Source organism: Eucyclogobius newberryi, unplaced genomic scaffold, assembly GCF_026437365.1.
Source record: "Eucyclogobius newberryi isolate DKJ021-1_F unplaced genomic scaffold, fEucNew1.0.hap1 SCAF_12, whole genome shotgun sequence".
In the NCBI taxonomy this organism is placed as follows: Eukaryota; Metazoa; Chordata; class Actinopteri; order Gobiiformes; family Gobiidae; genus Eucyclogobius; species Eucyclogobius newberryi.
The window spans coordinates 22,832,474-22,853,898 of record NW_027315746.1 but is presented as its reverse complement, the minus strand read 5'-3'; the positions used below and the strand labels follow the sequence as shown (position 1 = coordinate 22,853,898).

At 39.3% G+C, this 21,425-nt stretch overlaps 1 protein-coding gene across 7 annotated transcripts in view; it reads right to left on the bottom strand.

The window, feature by feature from the left end:
- The window catches only part of kmt2cb (lysine (K)-specific methyltransferase 2Cb), a 52,321-nt gene that overhangs the window by 19,807 nt on the left and 11,089 nt on the right, over positions 1–21,425 (bottom strand). For 4 of the 7 annotated variants that reach the window (XM_072441514.1, XM_072441517.1, XM_072441516.1 and 1 more), the window contains exons 4-30: positions 21,083–21,221; positions 17,285–17,440; positions 16,835–16,944; positions 16,632–16,741; positions 16,073–16,235; positions 15,095–15,266; positions 13,283–13,397; positions 12,932–13,107; positions 10,313–10,641; positions 9,336–9,386; positions 8,356–8,993; positions 7,695–7,817; positions 6,470–6,586; positions 6,263–6,367; positions 6,000–6,104; positions 5,743–5,924; positions 5,216–5,380; positions 5,004–5,110; positions 4,844–4,918; positions 4,556–4,786; positions 4,231–4,350; positions 3,934–4,056; positions 3,712–3,842; positions 2,858–3,035; positions 2,415–2,507; positions 2,166–2,213; positions 59–199 (exon numbers count right to left, since the gene is read on the bottom strand). In XM_072441514.1, the coding sequence (XP_072297615.1) occupies positions 59–199; positions 2,166–2,213; positions 2,415–2,507; positions 2,858–3,035; positions 3,712–3,842; positions 3,934–4,056; positions 4,231–4,350; positions 4,556–4,786; positions 4,844–4,918; positions 5,004–5,110; positions 5,216–5,380; positions 5,743–5,924; positions 6,000–6,104; positions 6,263–6,367; positions 6,470–6,586; positions 7,695–7,817; positions 8,356–8,993; positions 9,336–9,386; positions 10,313–10,641; positions 12,932–13,107; positions 13,283–13,397; positions 15,095–15,266; positions 16,073–16,235; positions 16,632–16,741; positions 16,835–16,944; positions 17,285–17,440; positions 21,083–21,221 (4,203 nt within the window). The remainder of the gene's footprint in view (positions 1–58; positions 200–2,165; positions 2,214–2,414; positions 2,508–2,857; positions 3,036–3,711; positions 3,843–3,933; positions 4,057–4,230; positions 4,351–4,555; positions 4,787–4,843; positions 4,919–5,003; positions 5,111–5,215; positions 5,381–5,742; positions 5,925–5,999; positions 6,105–6,262; positions 6,368–6,469; positions 6,587–7,694; positions 7,818–8,355; positions 8,994–9,335; positions 9,387–10,312; positions 10,642–12,931; positions 13,108–13,282; positions 13,398–15,094; positions 15,267–16,072; positions 16,236–16,631; positions 16,742–16,834; positions 16,945–17,284; positions 17,441–21,082; positions 21,222–21,425) is intronic. The other 3 variants (XM_072441519.1, XM_072441515.1, XM_072441520.1) reach the window with 3 other exon arrangements.

Below are 21,425 nucleotides of genomic sequence, written 5' to 3'. Positions count from 1 at the left end.
GTCGTTAGAGAAAAATTCTTCTAAAATAATGGCTCAGTATTGAACCTTCTCTACTAACCATCAGTAACCATCTTGTCTAGCTCAGGACTGAGGATTCCATCCAGTGGTTCTTCAGAAAGGGTTCGAGGGGTCCTGCGGCCGCCCTGAGAGTGTGGCGCCACAGGAGAACTGTCCGACAGGGGCCCAATGTCCAGACCAGCTGTTGAAACACAAACATAAAAAAAAAATCATAACACATATTCATAAACCAAACCACTTTAACTGAGAAGTTACCAGGAAATAAAGAGAAAGAGCAAGAGAAAGTTTGAAACCAATGTGCAAATGGCTGTATGAGTTGTTGCTATATTTTACAATGAGCTGTAGTTTATCGCTGAGGTTTTATCTGTGCCATGTAAACACAGTATCCCAATTTCAGTATCCTGGATAAACAAGTATGAGATATGAGAAACGGGTATACTCTCACAGGGCTACTCGGACAGTATTCAGGATGCCGCGCCATGTAAACCGTGCACCCTGATTTCTCACCACTGGTTCCGAGCATGTGCAAAGTCAAGAAACAAATTAGATAGGAACAGGAACTTTCCCAAAACAGCTGTAAATTCTACCTGGATTTTCAAAAACATTTTCATATAATAAAAAATAGCAATCTATGGCAGTGGTTCCAAACCTTTTCTATCTCGAGTACCCACTAACCATTGTTTCACACTTTCAGTACCCCATACGACATGAAAGGGTTTAACTATATAGCTGTTTACTAATATATCATAAAATATAACTTTTTTTCTTGTTATAATTATATTGACGTTCAAAATTATCCAACTAACACATGAAGGATGTAAAATGTACTACGTAGACCATTTAATGTTAAAATAATATTCAATTTCATATTTAGTACCCCCTGACAAGTGGTATTGTACTCCTGGTTGGGAAATACTGGTCCACCCAGTACCACAATCTCAATTTCTGTGGCTTTGTGCTGCCTTCAGACTGAACTGACACTGTTCCAGGATGCTCACATCCCTTTTTCTCTGAGCGCATTTAGATGTTATATCCATGTTACAATTTTAACCAGGATAAGGCTCATATTTAGGATACCTGAGCACATGTAATCACACTCATTGTATAATGCAATCAATTACTAAACCCATTAACAAAGCTCTTGTGTGCCCTTTCAGACACAATCTTCCTTTTACTTATGTTGTGTGTGGAACACAAAAATTGACACCTGAGGCTTTTCATTAATCACACCACTAAGCCAAACAAATGCAGATTTACAGAGTTGGTAGGTCATCAAAACAAAATTATGTACATTATGCTTTATATAAAATATAGAAACTAAATAAAAAAAATAATTATTTATCTAACAGTGACGTTCAAGCTTTGAAAATGGCAAAAAACGTTGGAAACCAAATACAGAAAGAATTTTGTGTTGCCAAAGACAACATTGCTGGATGGTTTCCTGTGATAAAATGTAAATATATGATTATATTTGTGTGTTAAAAGTTATCTGCATCATTAGCCTGGGGGGAGGGAAAGGCATGTATTTCTAATAACATGTGTGAAGATGTTGTAGAAGCAGCCGTGAGGAATGTTCCTCCCATCCTGGGGACCAGATGGGTAGAACATTCACCAAGGTTTTTATCTCTAAAGATAATACCAAAGAGTCGTAAAAGACAAGTGCCTTGATGTGAAACTGACCAATGAGAAATGTGACCCGCCTCCTTTTTATGTGTGATTTTAATAAAATGACTTGTAAGAGGGAGGAACGCTGAGTGATTTTGGAAAGTCGTTCAGGTTGCTTACAACATCTTGACTCGGCTAAGCCTTCCTCTCCCTTGCAAGCCACACAAAAACTGACGTTTCTGTGTCGTTTAATATTCTAAGTTGAATTATGTTCTCTGACTGTTAAGTAATAGCATTGATTCATGTGTAATTTCTTGACATTTCCAAATCGATATATTTACTTTATGTGATTTTAAAATGTTGTTGAAGATGATCGCAACAATTGACAGACCATGAGTATATACTGAAATACTGGGTTAAGAGTGAAGAAGATTAAAATGGAAATGTTAATAAGAAGCAGCATATGCATGCAAAAGGCGAGCGCGCAGTGTGAGGGGAAGACCACACTGAAGCAGGGGATTAATAGGCCAGTGCACCCTTACCAAAAGGAGGAGGCGAGCTGTCAACCTGGAAGGGGCAAAAATCAAGACCTACAAGAACCCAAAACCAGATCAAATGAGTGAAAACTGTGTGGACAGAACAAGCACAACGCAAAGTAGACAATGCAAAATTAAAACAATGGTGGGCGCCAAATGCACTAGAACGTTGTATTGATAGAATATTGTGAAAGCAAAATAATCAGCCAAAGAAAAGACCACTGCCGTAAACGTTTGACTGTACACATAACGCACCAGAGTCACTGCTCGTCTTTCCCAGCATTCCCAAGATGTCTGCATCAGAGTTCAAAACATCAGACAGATCAACTAAAGGCTCCTCAGATGCCTCTGTAATTAAGGAAAAAAGGAAGAAAGAAAAAGAAAGAAAGAAAAACAAAACGGTCACAAATCATAAGATGTTGAATGGGCATGAGTTGGATTTGGGTGATTATTGTAAAATAGTTTGGTGTGTGTGTGTGTGTGTGTGTGTGTGTGTGTATGTGTGTGTGTGTGTGTGTACAACAAATTCTTGGTTGATTTAAACATAGGGTAAAATGGCACAACTCCTGATCACACTCAGTACAGCTCAGTCGAGTTTAGAAAGGATTAATCCATTATTACTTTTTTAGCCTGCCGTTGCCTGCAAATGTACATTTGCACTATTTAAAATGGACACCTGATATTCTTCTTATACATACCTGTTGCTTGTCTATTGTCAGATGCAATACTGAGAGCTGTATTTGATGGCCGACCCAGGAAGGTGGAGGGCTGCTTTCTTTCCACTTGACTTTGGCCTTCCTCCAGAAAACCTGATTCTGCACCCCGCTGCCTGCTTTGTTTGCTTTTGTCGAGCAGGTCCTTTCCAAAGAATGCCTCCTGAAATGGATGGCAAACAAAAACAAAAGATAAACTCATAAGAAAAAAGGTTCAAGTCTCAAGAATGCTGCTACTGATCTCATGCAGCAGCTACCTCCCCCACCACTTTAACCCACAAGTCATCTACTATCCTTCATGACATGTATCAGCGGCTCCCTGCTGCACAAAGACATTAAAAGCCCAATGTGTTGCTTTTTCAATAATTTATTAAATGTGCTTCTGTCGTGGACCTTAAGGTTAGACCGACTATTCCTCTCTTACAGTAGGAAGGATAAAGAGCAACGCTGACAGTTGCCTGTGGCTTGAGGCAAAGACAAGTCTGTTTCCACAAATGCAAGATGACAATGAAATACTATTAAGACAAACTAAGCCATTAAGTCTGTATTGTCATCTTCAAATAAGCTTATGGAGGTCATTCACAAAACCGTAAGGAGCTGAAAAAAAATTATTAAAAAAAAAAAAAAATCACATTTTTTGTGTTAACCCTGCAACTAGCTGGCCCCTGTCCAGGGTGTACCCCACCTAAGGCCCAAAGTCATTGAGATAGGCTCCAGTCACCCCCAACCCCTAATGGGTAAACTTGCAATATGACTATCGGTATATAAAAAATAGAGCCACGTCTCGAATACAATGCATATCTACATACAAATGCACAAAAAAGCCCGTTCCAGCAGACCTGGAGGTAAGTGGGAAATGCCTCTTCCAACTTGGTTTTCTTTTTTCGGTATCGCTTCTTAATTTTCTCTGGAACCCCTGATCCAGGGGGAATGTCCTCCAAACGGGTATCACGCACACCTTCTGTCCATCCTACATCAAAAACGTAAAAATAATATTCTGTAGAACGTTTTAATTAACAAGATCATATACATTTATTCTCAAAGATAAGAGGAGGGTATACCATCATTTATTGTGGGGTTTTCTGACACAGAACCAGTGGAATCCTTTCTACAAAGGGTGCGTTTGGCTTTCCCTGGACCTTGCCCTGGACGGCTCCTCTGGCGGACCATAAACCCACCAATACCTAAAGACAGTATTGTAGTTCATGATTCATTTTAGTTGTACAAATATTCACTTAATAGTTCTCCGGTTCTGCATGAAATCTCAGAAACACTAGGTAAGCCCTTTCAAGATTTAGACCATGCACTGTGCCATTTTACACTTGAGAGGAGCTGTCTCTTTTAATCAGACGCCATACCCGGGCGGTACGGTTTCCTTTTCCGCTTCTTGCAGCCACCGCCCCCCTTGGATTCATCTTCTACTGGCTCCCGCTCCAAGCTTGAGTCTGACTTTGCTTCACAATCCAAGAGCTCCGCCTCTGTGTGAGGGAGAAAGCAGTGATGATGAGCGACAGCCTTGAGCCGCACGAATCCCCAACTGGGCCCCTCTGCTGCTGAATGGAGTTTGGCCCCAGTGTTAGGCAGACAGCAAGTTTCACAAACACAATAAAACTCACTCAAAACTTGTCCAACATTTGCTAATTTACATAGAAATGTAACCCTTTTTATTTTCGGGCTAATAACCTCTTTCACCGCAGGTACCTCTGTTATCCTCCATGTCTTCATCACGCGAGAGCTCAGAGAGATGGTCCATGGGTGCCTGGAGCACAGCCACACTGTTCTGGTTGATGATCTTTAACTTCAGTTTAGGTTTAGGCTTTCGACGACGAGATGCAGTCGCAGAGAGACTCTGGAGCTGGCACAGGCCTGACTCTGTCAGGCATACTCCATCTTGAGTGTAGGTTCTTGAAAGATCTAAAATGGAGTGTATGATTATGTTTGAAGCTAAATCACATGCAATGCTATGCTTACCAATTTCTTTAGCCTTTGTGAAGATTTGGGTCATAAGTACAGGTTCAATTGTATCTCTGGCCTTGGTCAGGACTGCTGTAAGATAATTCACATAAAAAATAAATGCAACAAAAAGCAAATGTCTAGTACGTGATTTTAATTACAAATGCAAAGTATTAACCTTTAGTGGTCTTAAATGTTCTACACATTGTGCAGTCGAAACAGCTGTCAGCAGCTTTTTCTAAATCTTCTTCTGAATGGAGACCTTGACAAGAGGAATGAAACCATCTACAGAGAAAAAACATGGTTGAAATGGGCACAAATTAAGATTCTAAAAATGTCTAGTTATCTGAGGGTCACCTCAGCGGAGGTGTTTTTATAGAAACTGCTCACCTGTCGCACTGTCGGCATTGCACAATGACCGTGCCTTCGCTGTAGTCCAACAGGCAAATGGGGCACGTGCTAAGACTGGCACAGGGGGCACACTTGGTATAATTGTTCTGCCACTCACATCTCAAACCTGGTGTGGTGGCCCCACACTGAGTACATGTCACACACCTGCAGAAAACGGGTAAACAAATGGAGCATTTATTAGACCATTTTTAGCTACCTGCTTGACCTGATCGATCTTCCGATCACTGGTGGTATCCATGGTTTCCACAGGGTATTCATTGGATACAGTAACAGATTTCACAGAGAGAGCAATGGAAACTGACCCAGGCCGAGTAGAGCAGAGCCGAGCCAAGCGAGGCTGGCCAAAATGGGGCCAAAAAGGTCATAACGCAAGCAAATTTAGTATAAATGCAATAATATTCAACACATTTCTGAAACTTTGCAAACAGTATATATTTCTAATGCTTATCATCTGGCGGGTTAAGAGTGGTTCATGCATGGGACATTTCCTCTTTGACATGGCTTACCATTTGCACTTCCAGCTGTCCTTGGGTACATTCTGCAGTGGAGGGTCCAGGCAGTAAGTGTGATAGCTGATGTCACAGTCATCACATAAGAGCAGTCGGCCAGGGTCTGTGGCCTGGCCGCAGGCTTCACACACTGTGCACTCCAGACAGCGCCAGCCTTTACTCAAAACCACTTTGTTCATCTGCTCAAAGCAGTGATAACACATTTACATGAAACATTCTTTGAAATATACTTGCAGACGGTAAAAAGTACATACCTTTACGCCTACACAAAATGGGTGATAGCACTGACCGCATTGAGCACAGGCCAAAAGCCGGCCCTCAGCACCAAGACCGAAGCTTCCACACACCGCACACATGTCCTGGAACAACAGTTCAGTTACTTTACAGCTGAGGAAATTTACCATCTAAACACACGCTAATTTCTTTCAAGGAAATAATTGTGTCCAAAACCCATGATTTGATCATAAAAGGAACTAAACATAGTAGTGAGCAAATAAAATAATACAAAAATAATTACCTGTTTTAATGTGAAGCTGTCATTACAGGAGAATATAACTACAGTATTATGCATGGCAGTCTCCTCCTCTTCTTTGATTGGATATGATGTTTCAATAGTAGTGATCTGCAAATCACAGTTAAAAAAATAATAATAATAATAATAATGATAAGGGAAATATAGGGGACGGTTTGTCTCGTCTAAAATGTTTCTGCCGTAAGCATCTACCCCAGGATTGAAGCTGGGACTGGCTCCATGCCTTCCTCTGGCCCGGCCGCGTCCAGCACGTCCAGACAGTCCAGCACCTCTGGGTCTTCTCCTCCCTGGAAAGCCTGAGCCACGGCCCTTTAGCAGAGGAAACAAAAACAGAACATTGTAAAGGCAGATTTACAGAAGTACTGTGAGGTGGGGAGTGATTCACTGTGGTATGTTTTAAGGGTAGAAAGATCAATGCCATTGTACTTTCGGACAGGATTTACTGTACTCTATGGTTTAAAATACTGATATTATAATAGCAGGATTGTTGTATAAAAATAAACCATTTCGCCCGATACTGTATTCTGTATGATAGCTGTAATATTGGACAAATATTTGGGCAGGAAATTAAACATACTTTTGAACGTGATCCTCGTGGCAAATCAAAAAGAGGATTCTTCAGCATTGATCTGATATGATTACAGCTCTGCTCCTGAACCTTCCTGCTTCGCTCAGGTAAAGCTTCACTAAATAATCTATATAAGCGCTGTTTAGGCAAAACAGACCGCATGATTAATCTGCGTACATTTCCTTTAATTTATCTGGATTCATTTTGAATGCCCCAAAAATAAAAATATATATAAATATAAATTAAAATTGATGTATGAATTATGATTTGCAGAGTAATCACATCGTTTGTTTAGCCTAAAAAGCAACGCTTCACCTGAGCAGGAAGGTTCAGGAGCCGAGCTGTATTATCATAACAAAAATATGTATTCAAATCTAAAACCTATACTGTAATACAAAGAGTAGTCTCAAGACTTCCAAGACTCGATCCACAGATTGAGAATGATTTGGGTTTTTTTTAATAAAAGAGTCCAGATGACTACAACTGAATCTTTTTCTACAATAGAACACCCCTGGATGAATGAGGGATTACACTGATGTATTAAAATCTACATGGTTTTATTTATTTTGAGAAAGTAAACAATGACATTCAATGCTGAAGAACCCTGTTTTTGATTTGTCTTACTTCCCCATACTCACAAGCAAGAAAAAAGTGTGTAGAACATATACCGGGTACATATCTTAATTCTTAATCCCACCATATCAACGTGACAGTTCACATGCTTTTATTTGTAAAAATTACATCCTGACAAACAAAAAGTGTTGCCAAGCTTTTGCTGCACATGTGACTCAGAACTCAAAAAGTTCCATTAACTCTGCGAAATGGGAGAGCTGCAGTAGTAGAATTTACCACTCTGACGCTCCAGCCTGGGCTGCCTGAGGATTGCCTGGTCTTTGAGACGTCCCACCATTCAGGCTGGTCCTTGGACCAGGACAAGGGGGAATTCACTCTGCTATGGGGGTTCCATGCACCCTAAGGTCAGGGGGTGGGGTGGGCCGGAGAGTGAGAGAAATAGGGAGAGGAGGGCGACAAAATGCAGCAACTTAAAAACAAAGCCAGCAAAAAACAAAACATACAAAAAGATGTTAGAGAAATGTAATGAGCTTCTAATGCAGCCATCCGCGAGCAAGACATTCTCATCTTAGTAGTATATGTGGCTATGCATTTTAAACTAATACAAGGGATTATTAGTGATATTAGCAGGTTTTAAAATGAGGAAATATACAATATTAGCATTATCAGATCATAAGTTTCTTCTAATGATCAAATACATTTTGTTAGTTATGATTTTTTAAATCAGTTGGACTGCATTAGTACAGCATTGAGTGAGAACAGGTTGTAACGTTTACAGGATGAATTTGGGCTCAATGGGCTCTGTCGATCGTGAGGAGGAGCATCACTGACAGGAAATACATGTGGTCTGCATGATGCCAAGCGGTGACTGATTCATAAAGCATGTTTGTGTTTCAGAGATTTCCCAAAAGCACTACATTTCTCTACCAGACCCTACCTGTTTGGCCCGAGGTCGCCCTGGAGAAAATTTCCTCTTGGTAATAGCTGGTTTTCCCATTCCAATCTTGGGGGTGAGTGGTATGAGTGTGGTTGGGTGAATGCTGCGTTCACCCATTGAATGAAGGAACGGAGTCTGACGGTGTCTGGCCAGAGGTGAGGAGTGGGAGGGGCCAGTGACCATCTCAGCTAATCGCTCTACGGAGGACTTAGAACATTCTCCAAATGTTAGGCTGGAAAATAATAGACTGGGTTTGATTTCTGCTAAAATGTCCATGTCCTCTACAGAATGACAAATGCTCTCGCCCTTTCCCCTGTTTGTGTCTATAGGAGCTGTCTCCAGATCGTCCTCATTTGAAGCCTGGGGAAATGATACTTCCATAGGTTGGCCCATCAAAGGTACGGGTGCAGTGCTTGTTTCTTTGGTTGCAATAATGGCCTTAAAATCCTTTGTGCTGGGGGTGAGCATGCCCTGATCAGAGCATGTCTCCATCTTTGCTGGCTTCGTTTGTATCATGTGATCCTGCGTCTGCAGTGACTCTACAGAATGTAGGGTGGGCAAACTCTCCAACCTCTGAACTGCTGAAGAAACAGGCAGCTCAAGAGATGTGACCTGTGTTGTGGTTTCTGGCTTGGAGTCTGTGGAAGAACAAACCGGTAAAGTTGACGAACAGCAGTAACATATGTAGACATACAGCTGAATGTCTGCCCAATTGATTCTACAATAATAAAGACCCCTTGGGTTTAAGTTACCTGGAAAGCATAAGATAGCAGGACAAGACTATTTTAATTAATGTTGATTAATTATGGTTCTCTTTGATCTTAATTAATCCTAGATGCATCAAGAATGGCATGTTATATTAACATGAATAAAAATGCAACTTTCAAGAATTCCTTCATTAGTTCTACCCAGAAAGGGGTCAAAAGGGCAGAGCAGTTCAGACATAACATTTGATAATCAATACTTTGTGATGTTCATACCTTGTTGTACTTTGTTGACAGAATGTTCAGTGAGATAGTTCTCAGAGACATCTAAAAACAAATTTAAAAAAGTCAAGCATTAAAACTATAATGCTTTAAAAGCAGGGCAATTTGAAAAAGAAGAAACAGACAGAAAAAAATAAAAAATAATCTGTCATGGAATTAATAAATGGCTGTAAATGGATAAACAAATGTATCCAAAATAAAACATGGACTTTTATGATGCAATGAAACACTAATCCCTTTTGCCTCTCAATTTCACTGGGATGAAGGACATTAGTTAGTGGTTTGTTCTGAATAGATCTAGTCATTCCCGGAATAGGTCATCCACACGCTGGGCCAATATTCTGACAGTATAGATCCCCTAGTCTTAACAAGGCACCCACCATTTCCATCCACGAGTTCCCATGTCACCCTGCTCCTGACACACGCATGCACCTGCTCAGCATCTCTGCCAGGGAAGGCCGTAACTATGACAACCCACATCCCAGGGTCTTGTGCTCTGGGCTCGTGAGTGTGCAGCTTGCAGGTGCTCATCCGGAGTTGATGCCAGAATGTCAATTAGGAGATGGCCCCTAAACCCTCTCTAGCCTTCAACTATTGACCAAAGCTGAACACACATTCCCATTCACAACCCCCACTGCTCTTAGGAGATAAAACATGGAGGCTAATTCAAACAATGCAAACACCACATATAAAAGCTGGAGCAAATGAATGTTAATGGATTATGACTTAAGTTTATTTGCTCCAGAAAAGCCTGGGCAGAATTAGCTATAAGAACAACCACGTGTATATTGAATTCTGATTGTAAAAAAAAAATCTATTGAATATAAGGCTCTGTTATACTAAACGTCAAAGCAAGGTAAGAGATTAAAGGAATCATGCAATTTTGATAAACAATATGAACATTTTCAAAAGTGTACACTAAAAGAAGATGATCACTCACAAATGGCAGTTTGTGTTGAGTGTGAACCTACCAGGGATGTAGGATGGAATGACCTGCTTCTCAGAGACAGCGCCATGAGCAGGTTTTGGATCTAGTTCCTCCAGGGGGTCATTGTGCATTTCGGGAGGGACGTGAGAGCAGGGCTGAAGGTCCGTGTGCTTTGGGGCCAGCTGTGGGTCCAACTCTGAGTCTGTGTGCATGGGGGATGGCTTTGGGCTAAGCTCCCGGCCCAGCTCCATGTCCTCTCCTTGGAGCTCCCGCTCTGCAGCGGGAGGCCTGCAGTTGGAACAAATGTAGTCCTCTCTGGGATGGATATCTGCTTTGCCTGAGCTCTGACGCTCACACTCAAGGTGTAGCCATCTGAAAGCAGAGGACACTTACTCTCAATGTACTCTCTAAGGCAGGGGTGTCAAACATATGGCCCGCGGGCCGCATCCGGCCCGCCAAAAGTTTTAATCTGGCCCGCCGAACATTTCAAAATCATATTTAAAAAATGTAAAAAAAAAAAATCCGTTCATAGAACCGTAGTTACATCCGTAACCGTTTTTATCGCTAAAACTACACGTCCCACAATGCCGCTGGTGGCCACCCCTCCCCTGCCGGCTCTTCACTGCCGTGTGTACTGCCGAGAGAGATGTGCAGAGAGAAGTAAGACACGCGTTTTTTTACAGCACTTTTACGCACTTCAGAGCAGAGGTCTGAGCAAGGTAAGAGACGTGTGGTTTTAGGAAACATGTGGAAGAAAGAATGGAGATGGTTCTGTGGATGTTAGAGCTGTGCTAAAAATGAAGCTAATGTGGAGCTAACAAGAAAACAAACTTCTGTGATGATGCTCTGTGAGGAAAACATCCAAACCTCTACAAACCTGGACAGATCAGGAGCCACAAGTAAAAACACAGGTCAGAGTGTAATAAAGTATGAACATGACTGTGTCCACACTAATGTGACTGTGAAAAACACAATGACATCATTTGAGTCACTGAGACCAGACTACAGAGAACTACAGAGAACTACAGATAACTACAGATAACTACAGAGAACTACAGAGAACTACAGATAACTACAGATAACTACAGATAACTACAGATAACTACAGATAACTACAGATAACTACAGATAACTACACAGACGTGGAAATGTTGGTTAGTACATTTAAAAGGTTTTTTAGATCTTGAGAAGTTTATTTTGTTAAGTCAAATACAATATTTTTTAGTTCCAAATACCTATTTAAAAATATTTAACAATCTATTTAACAATAGACAACATTTTTATCTCTGTAGATCAACTCTGAAGTTGTAATGCACATAAACTGAAGCACAGTATTGGTGAAATTACACTTGTTTTTCTTAATACATTTCAGTTTATGAGAACAAACGTGTTTGTAATTTATTTTAATTGATCCAGTAATTACTTCAAAAACAGCGTAGGCTATATAACGCTATTTATTTCTTATATTTTTTATTGTTTTATGTTTTACGTTATGTTCGGCCCGCGACCCAGCTTGAGCGTCGAAATTCGGCTCAAAATGAGTTTGACACCCCTGCTTTAAGGGGATCAATTAGTAAGTGCATAAGAATTCAATACTAGAGGTGTGGTGTATGGACATTTTTGGCCGATATCGATGTTATGGGAAACGCTTTGGCCGATATTTTCCAAATGTTATTCTAAAATAAGGATAAAAATGCAATAGCCTTTTTTCTCTATGTTAAGATATAGGCAGGCTATAGGCTATAATAGGATTATTGTTTATTGGAGTAAAATTAGCCTTCACACCTTTCCATTCGGTGAATTTCCTGTTTTATTTAGATCATTTCTGAGACTAAAGTGTCTCTGAACTTCTCCAGTCCGCGCGTAAAATTTTTTTATTGATACATTTTATTACCACAATATTTTTTATTATTTTATAATATTTTAGTTCCAAAGTTCAGAATATCTTTTGGACAGTCCAGTTTTTCTTTCAATGGAACAGCCGGTGGAACTCTCCAACTTAAAACTGCAGACTGACCTAAACATCTTTAGCAAACGTCTGAAACTGTGGCTGAAATCAGGGCAGAGTTGCACACATGATCTTTTTGACTGAAATTAGTGTTATTTTTGTAGTACCTTTACTAATTTATCAGTAAATCTATTTTTTGTATTGAATTGTTCCTATGGACAGGTGTTGAATATGAGCATTTTTGCTATAAACCTTGAAACATAGCATCTGGTTCATCCAATCTAATTGCAATGCCCATATCAAATAACTATTAATAACAATAATAACAATGATAATAACAATAACAACGATAATAATAACATTAATAATAAATGTTCACAGCACAAAATCTCGGTTGTGAACAGTTTTGAATGTAAATATAGTTCTGTGACTCCCAGATGAAGTGATGACTCCTGATGATTCCCTTTGTGCATGCACAGGGTCAGGAGACATGAAACAGAACTTATTCATCTAGGATTCCTTTCAATTCATTTCTCAAAAATCCCTTTGTGTCATTTGGCTTGGTGGTGCCCCTTGCTTGTCTCTATTGAGATAAATAAGTTTAAATCCATAGTGTGGAACATTTTAGGCAAAGCGAATACATCTCTATAGAGACAAGCAGGTGGCAAACCCTCCAGTAGAAATTTTAGACACTTAGAAAAAAACAGTATTTACCGTTTGCATGTGTGACAGGACAGCACATCTTTGTGGCGCTCAGGGTCCAGAATGCAGGCACATAGAGGACAGCACAGAGCGGGGTCCTGGTTCTGCGTACACACCTCACACATGAGGCTTGTGTGATGCCACTGACCACTTGCCCGCGTTCCACACTGGATGCATACTCTGCAATTCTAAACATGCCAGAACACACATTTTCAGGTTTTTGTATCAGAATGTTTTTTATGCAAGAAAAGCTAAATCCTTGCAACATTGTAAGAGACCAAATCTGAGGTGTACAAATGTTGTTTAAACATCTATTAATACATAATACAGGACCTTAAAGATAATAATTGCAATAATATTTACCATACACCTCCATCCATTGGTAGGAATGGAGTCAATTGCAGGTTGTAGACAAAAGGTGTGGTATCCTTTGTCACACATGTCACACACCAACATTTTTGTGTCCTCTCCAGGGTTCCTAAAACAAATATTAGGAGGTTGAAAGAAAATTATTGGTCCGAAAAAGTAGAAACACAAAAACATTGCTTTTGTTTTTCTAGCCAAGTTATATACTAAACCAGAGCTTCTAAAAGTGTACCATGCTCTCATTTGGCGATATCTGAACACGTCATGTTGTGTGCATTTATCGCCCCCTTTCTGCTTTTATCCCATGCGCTTTTTGTGAAACAAGTCACCACTGCATGAACCCGCAACGATAGAAGGGATCCACTGTGACACAAAAGTAACGCAAATGCGTCTTCTCAGTGAAATTGTCATTGCTTTATGTTACACCGAATCACCAAAGCAAGTTCCTATGTCTGTGAATTCTGTTCATTGACAATGGCAATAAACATTTTCTTATCCCGATTCTGAAATGCCTGATCTACCACAGTGAAGCACCAGTTCTCTGCTTTCCCACTGCAGACAGGTAACACTGATAAAGGTCATCTGCGGGACCTTACATTTTCACAAAAAGTAAACCAATTATCAAATACAAACGTCACCAGAGGCCCGTTTCATAAAACCTGTTTTCTTTCTCAGTGAGACTCAAATTCCAAGTGTTACTTACTTTGTTGTCATTTGAGTTTCATAAAGCACGCTCACTCGAGTCTCACAAAGTTGCTATGGCAATTTAGACAGGGAACGTATGCTGCATTCCACTCGTCCTCAGAGGTGATGTTTTCACAAGAGGTTCTGTGTTCCAGCGATCAAGTCAGAAAAAACTATGAGCAATATATAACAGTGTATAGACTGTAACAAATTAAATCAAACAATAAAACCCAAGTAGGTGCTCAAATCAACCAAAATATGGATCAATTTAAGTTAATTTATCAACCGGAAAGTGTTATTACATCTTTAAGTTATAAATGAACATTTAAAAAGGAAAAAGTTTGCTTTTGTTGTCAAAGTAGACATTAGCAACATTAGCACAACAATGCATTTCTAAGTGCAAAAGCTCAATGGCAGGTTCACAGACAGCCGCTTTAACATGTATCCAAATGCAGGGCGCAGCCATGTTGGATTGTGTGAAGTCAGAACTCAGAAAATCTTACCTCCGAGGACAAAAGCAACATTAGACTGGTCTAGAGAAGAATAACTTTTTCAGGAGGAAAAAATATTTTATTAATATAAAAAAACAAACATGTTTTTATACTGTCTCCTCACTGGCAGAGTAGTAAGTGTTCAACCATATGAATTGAAAGTTAGATATATAACTATAGTTTTATGAATCCCGGATGACCGCCAGAAGGGCGGAGCTGAAGCACTGAACATGCTCAGGGAACATTCAGAGCTTCAGCACCGCCCTTCTGGCGGTCAGCAGAGATCAAATAGAACCTCTCTTCTTTCTTCACCATTTTTTGCTTTTTCCCTCTTCTCCGATTGTGTCTCACCAAACACAGGTCTGTGTCTTTTGGTCTCAAGGGGGTTTTGGTGGAGGTGGATGGGTCCTCTCCATAATCTTGTATTGAGTGGACTGGTCAATATATTTTCTCCAGCCTCGTGGGCTGTCAAAGCAGTACTTATTAACCGAGGGAAAGTCCTGAATGCGACTGGTGAAACAGAAAAAGCCTGAACTCTTGTGTTTATGCTCAGGCAAAAGAGAAGTTGTACAGTAAGTCAACAGCCTCCAGCAGTAACAGAAACATTGAGGGGCTAAATTAGTAATTTACTCACTTGCACGTCTGGCAGACTTTGCACTCAGGGCACTGCCATCCTGCTCTCCTTAGAGGGGTCACAACCATATCCAGGCACATCCCGTGATAATGGAGACCACAACTGGTACAGAAAAGTTGATCTCGAAGATCCCCAGGGTTATCGCACAATACGCAATTTACATCATCTATAACTGGGGGAAAATGGAACACTTGAGAAAAGCCTTATAATTTTTATATATATATATATATATATAAAAATATATATATATATATATATAAAAATATATATATATATATATATATATATAAAAATATATATATATATATATATATATATATATATATATATATAAAAATATATATATATATATATATATATATATATATAAAAATATATATATATATATATATATATATATATATAAAAATATATATATATATATATATATATATATATATATATATATAAAAATATATATATATATATATATATATATATATATATATATATATATATAAAAATATATATATATATAAAAAAATATATATATATATAAAAATATATATATATATATATATATATATATATATATATAAAAATATATATATATATATATATATATATATATATATATATATATTTATATATATATATATAAAAATATATATATATATATATATATATATATATATATATATATATAAAAATATATATATAAAAATATATATATATATAAAAAAATATATATATATATAAAAATATATATATATATATATATATATATATATATATATAAATATATATATATATATATATATATATATATATATATATATATATATATATATATATATATATATATATATATATATATATATATATATATATATATATATATATATATATATATATATATATATATATATATATATTACACTATATATATATATATATATAGTGTAAATTTTTTTCTTGTGGCAATGTGGCATAACTCACACTTTTCTACGACCAAATCAAAGTGTTCTGGGCAGAGGAGAGAGAGGCTCCTAATATCCTGAAATGTTCCGGCGGCCCCTGCACAGGGGTAATGGTAAAGTTGAGCACATCCTTCAGCACAGCACTTGATGGATGCTCCAAGGCGCTTGCAGTATGCACAGTGCTAGAAATAATGTGACATAAAAAAAATTAAACGTATAAACAAACATGGGTTGAACCAATTGATAATTATCCTCACATTTATTGTTTCAATGCATAATGGCTTTGTGAAGAGCAAGTGGACAATCTGCTGATTGGCTATAGCACTAATGGGCTCTAAACAGAAGAAAACACAGCACCACGACTAATACAAGGAACTACGCTGCCATGAGAGCGTGGTCTGGTGAGTGGCGTGACCTTTTCCATTTCACAGCTGAGAGAGCCTTGCAGCCAGAGCGACCTTTACCAACCAGGCTGATCTATCAGCTTTGCTGTGCTCACCACTGCACACCACCCAGCTAGCTCAACACATTAAGATGGTATTAACAGCCATTAGACCACAAATGCCCCTCTGGCTTACCTTTGTGCTCCCTGAGTCAATGGCTCTGTCCACGTTAAGCAGAGATTGTCCCTCGCTACCACAAACGCCTTCGGACCACAAGGCACAACTATGATGTGCCCAGCACTGATCTAGATTTTCAAACAGGAGGGATAACGAGTTCAAGAAATCTATAAATGCATTAAACAGACCATTTTGAAGCAGATGAAGTTAGTCAAACCTACCTGACTCAAAAAGAGATTGGACGTTGAGATCTTGAGGAAGTCCAACATGAGAAAGCTCATCCCAAAATCGGCTGGTTCTCTCAGGTTGTGCCTCAGAGCTGTCCGGCCCACTATAACAAAATAATGGATTTTCCTTCAGGCAGAACAATAAATATGCAGAAACTTATGCCATGTACTGCATTAGAAAGGGCAAGGAGGAAGAGTACAGGGATAAGGAATGAGGCAAAAGCAGGAGGACATCTTTATACACAAATAAATAGAGGTTTGGTTAGAGGGGTGTGGTGATAAGGTGGACATGGGCATCTATTCTGTCTAGAGGCTTAAACAAACTCTGTAAACCCAGAACCATCCATTTAAGATCTTGGGTGAGAACGGTGTATACCAAAATATGTATACCAAAATATATATGAAACATTTTAAATAAGTCAGTCTCAGATGCTAACAACTTACTTGAGCTGTTCCCCACGTTCCAAGGTATTTTCTCTGGCCACAGTTTGATCACCGTCACTGGTCGTGTCATGTCGAGAGAGGACGTTAAATGCATGGAGTTCCCCCTGGCCCAGGAGGCTATGCCCACCACAATAACAGAAGGCACAGAGGCGCTCACTGAAACGGGCACAAAAGCAGCAAGTGAGGATCTTCAACTAAAACATTACATGCAAAAAAACAATAAAATACATTTTACATTTAAAATTTAGTAAGAATTCATGAGATCCTTTTGGGCTGCTTTCAGTCACAAGCATCGATATCACTGACGGACCACAAGACTGATTACAACCTTTATGAAAGTGGCACCTGGGACGTGGTGCCTCCGTCCATGCTGAATACCACAACGTCACTGTGTACAAGGATAAAGGATAAGGGCCCTATTTTGTAGCTGGAGCGGACGCGGCAGTTGTGGTGGCGGAGGGGCATGGTCTATAGTGCAAAGTAGGTGGCAGTGCTTTGGGTGGCGCTTCAGAGTTAGAGGGGCATCTGCTCAGCCAATCACTGCATTCTCTCCCTTCTCAATCATTGCCTTCTGTCATGAGAAGAATAACCTAATGTAATGTAGAATAATTAATATTCCAAAACCTTCTCTCGCATCAATGAAGAGCTGTACTCTTTCCGAGTGACTGCAGGTGTCCACCCTGTGCTTTGCCCGGGATCTTTGCTTTCACCCAGCACTTCATACACAACCACCAAAAAGAAGCATTGCACTTACACGCAATGGGGCCAGGCGAACTTAAATCCGGACCATAGTCTATGGGCTAGTGGTGCACCACAAAGAAATATTGCTGTAATTTAATTCAAATGTATTTCAGATATCGGTAGGCCATAGGCTATAATATGATTTTTCCTGAGTAAAATTTGCCTACACACATTCCCATGCTGTGAATTTTCAGTTTTATCTATATTATTTATTAAACTAAAGTGTCTCTCTGTACCTATGTGTGTCATCATTGTGTTGCTCTGCCAACATCAGCAGCAGCAACAGTCTCCTCCTCAGATTCTGTGTCTGATCATACACAGTTTCCCCTCTTCTCCTTCTTTAAACCACTAACGTTATTTGGAGTAAACATCTCTAAACTGACTGTTAAGGAGGATAACTAGTCAAATAATGTCTGGAAAAAACATTGGGTTTATTGCGCGTCGTGAGTGAAAGTTTGTCTAAAACTTTTCTAGCGCTTTTAAAAGTCACTAACTTTGTCATTTCTGAGTCTTTTGACTCAGAATAAAGACTAGATTTAAGTTTACAGCCTGTTTTCTAGAATATAACAGCAAGCCTATGTCCAGAGAGCTGTTGGATTCTGAAAAAAACGCTCGGCAGATTTGATGCCTGTGTTTTTGGCTGATAAAGATATTAAGTCAATACCGATACTGTGTATATATATTGCTGCATCCCTACAATGGGATTATTACTATTGTCCGAGAAAAAAGTATTATATGAAAAATCAGACCGAGGCAGTTGAAGAATGGCATCCTAGACTTTCACAGATGCATCAGACTCAGGTTAGGTGATTTATTAGGCCCGAGCGCCACAAGCTGGCGAGAGGCCTATTAGTCCCGTAAGGCCGTGCGAAGCACGGCTGCGAAAGTGCGCACGCAATCGAGCGCGAAGCGCTCGCCCACTTCCAAACACTCACTAACGCACTCCTCCACTCATGCACGCCCCGTGCATACTAATTAGTAGTAGGAAAATGGAACATTACCGTAGTAAACGGGCGAAGCCCGTGCAAAAGTGCGCACTAAACGAGCACTTTACATTGGGAAAGTAAAGCACTCATTTGCGCTAAGTAGCTCACGAATATGTTCCCCATATCTTGCATGTTCCGTGCATATAAGATAAGATAAGATAAGATAAGATAATCCTTTATTGTCCCACATGGGGAAATTCCATTGATGCAACGCAGGTAGATACAGAGGTAGATACAGAAGAAAAGAACAAATAACTAAGCATGTAATGCAAAAATTGAACATTATTCCTGTATAGAGGGCCAAAAACACAAAGTGGGCGGAGCCCACACAAAATTAACGAAAGTACCCGTCAGTGACCAGGGACCCACACCATGAGGTAGGAAAGCGCGAGCGCTTTCCGAAAATGTATAGTTTATGATATTTGAAAAATGGGAAACATTGTTTCTTCTTCTTTTTCTTCGTCAGCGCCCCCAAATGTACCAAAAATGCATTGAGAGATAGGAAATCACCCAAAAAAAATCTGATCGTAGAATCATGAAATTTGGCACAGAAGTAGATGGAGACAAGAGAAGTAAAAAATATTATTACGGCAACGCCGTCCGCCCAACCAAATGTCGGCCATATTGCTTCAAAAATGGCTAAGCTTGACTCGGGAGTTTTTCCAAACGTCGTACTTTTACCAACTCCTCCCAGGGCGTTGGCCCTAAAAGGCTGAAATTTGGTGAAAATGCTACTGAGGAGTGGGGCATCAAAAGTTATTCAAATTACATTGATACCTGTCACGGTCTCTGTGCGGCGAACTGTAAGCAACTGTAGCTAGAATTTCAGAAATCTCCCAAATTTAAAATTTCTGCCGTTTGCACAGATAAAGTCCAAATTGCGTCAAATTAGAATCAGTTGTTAAACTCTTTGCCCTAAACCTACTTGAAGTTAAATAAATTAATTTGGCGCCACAGCGCCCCCTACAGATTTTATATGGAGGTTAAATGTTTAGTTTTGCGAAATTATATGAAATTTGACACAACTCAATTTTGGCATCTTTATCAAAAAAGTCGATGAGACCCATGTCATAATTGTTACGGTGTAGCCGTAGCGATGACCAAAACCTCCCATGTTATTCCAATGGGGAAATCGCCAGAACATGTTTACACTTTATACTTTCACGAACTCCTCCCAGGGCGTTAGCCCTATTAACCTGAAATTTGGTGAGACTCATCTTCAGGGGTGGACCATCAAAAGTTATCCACATTTTTACTCAAAGAGTCACGGTGTCTGTGCGGCAAAGCCGCACAATTTGCCAAAAATTCAAAATAAAATTTATTTTTGATGGTAAAACAAAGGGGAGAAGATGTGACAGTGTCACAGATTCAGCAGTAGGCGTAATAAAAGGACCATTGGGGCGCGTTAGCGCCCCCTCCTCTTGCGGCGTGGCGAGGGCCGATCATTGCCGCTTGCGGCTTTAATTATATATTTATTATTCATACAGATTTTGTTTTATATTTTATGTATAGATGTGTTTTATATTTAATATATATATTACAGTTATTATTTATAAGTACGAACAATAATACTTATTGTTATTAGTATTCATACACTCATTTGTAAACAGTGTGCATGGACACTGGAGGTAAGGTTCATAACAGTGCACTATAATTTTGGGTGGGTTAACCAGCACTATAACCACTGAGCCACCAAGGCACCGGGTTTTTCCAGCAAGATCTGAGGAGACTGGGTTCTCTCAAGGTGCCACCTTCTCGCAGTAGCCTACATTTTAGGTGGCCTTTTTTAAAGTGTGTGCAAACTGGCAATAACAATAGCAAAGAGTAGATTACCTCGCCAAAACTAATGTCCTGCTAAGACAGTCTGCAAAATACCAGCCAACGACTGCTTCATAAATGAACCACCCAACAATTGTGGCCAGGGTTTAGGCTAAATGTATTATATTTCAAAGCTGAGAAAAGAGAGCTTTTAAGAATAGAAAGATTCAAAAGTTACTACTTGTTGTGGACCTGGTTCACTGTTGGATTCAAAAAAATGCTTTGTAATGGCTTCATGTTTGCACTTTGTTACCTGCTTGTAACTTCTCCGTTTGCTGGCACAGATGAGTCGGGTAAAACCTCTGCTGTAAGGCTCTCATCCATCTCCTCCTCCACAACCTCCTCAGTGATGGTGACCACCTCCAGAGTCTCCACTGGCTGGACTTCAACCTCTACGAACAGCAGCAACATCAAACTCTGAGATGACAAGTGTGGTGGCTTTGAGGCCAGCAACTAGAAGTTCAGTGAACATTATTGCTTTTGTATAGTTATAGCATAAATGTGGACTTCAAAAACAGATTCTTTAAAGAATTTTACATTTTTGATATATTAATTGTAGAGAATTGTATTTCAAATGTAGTCATCTGAACAATTTT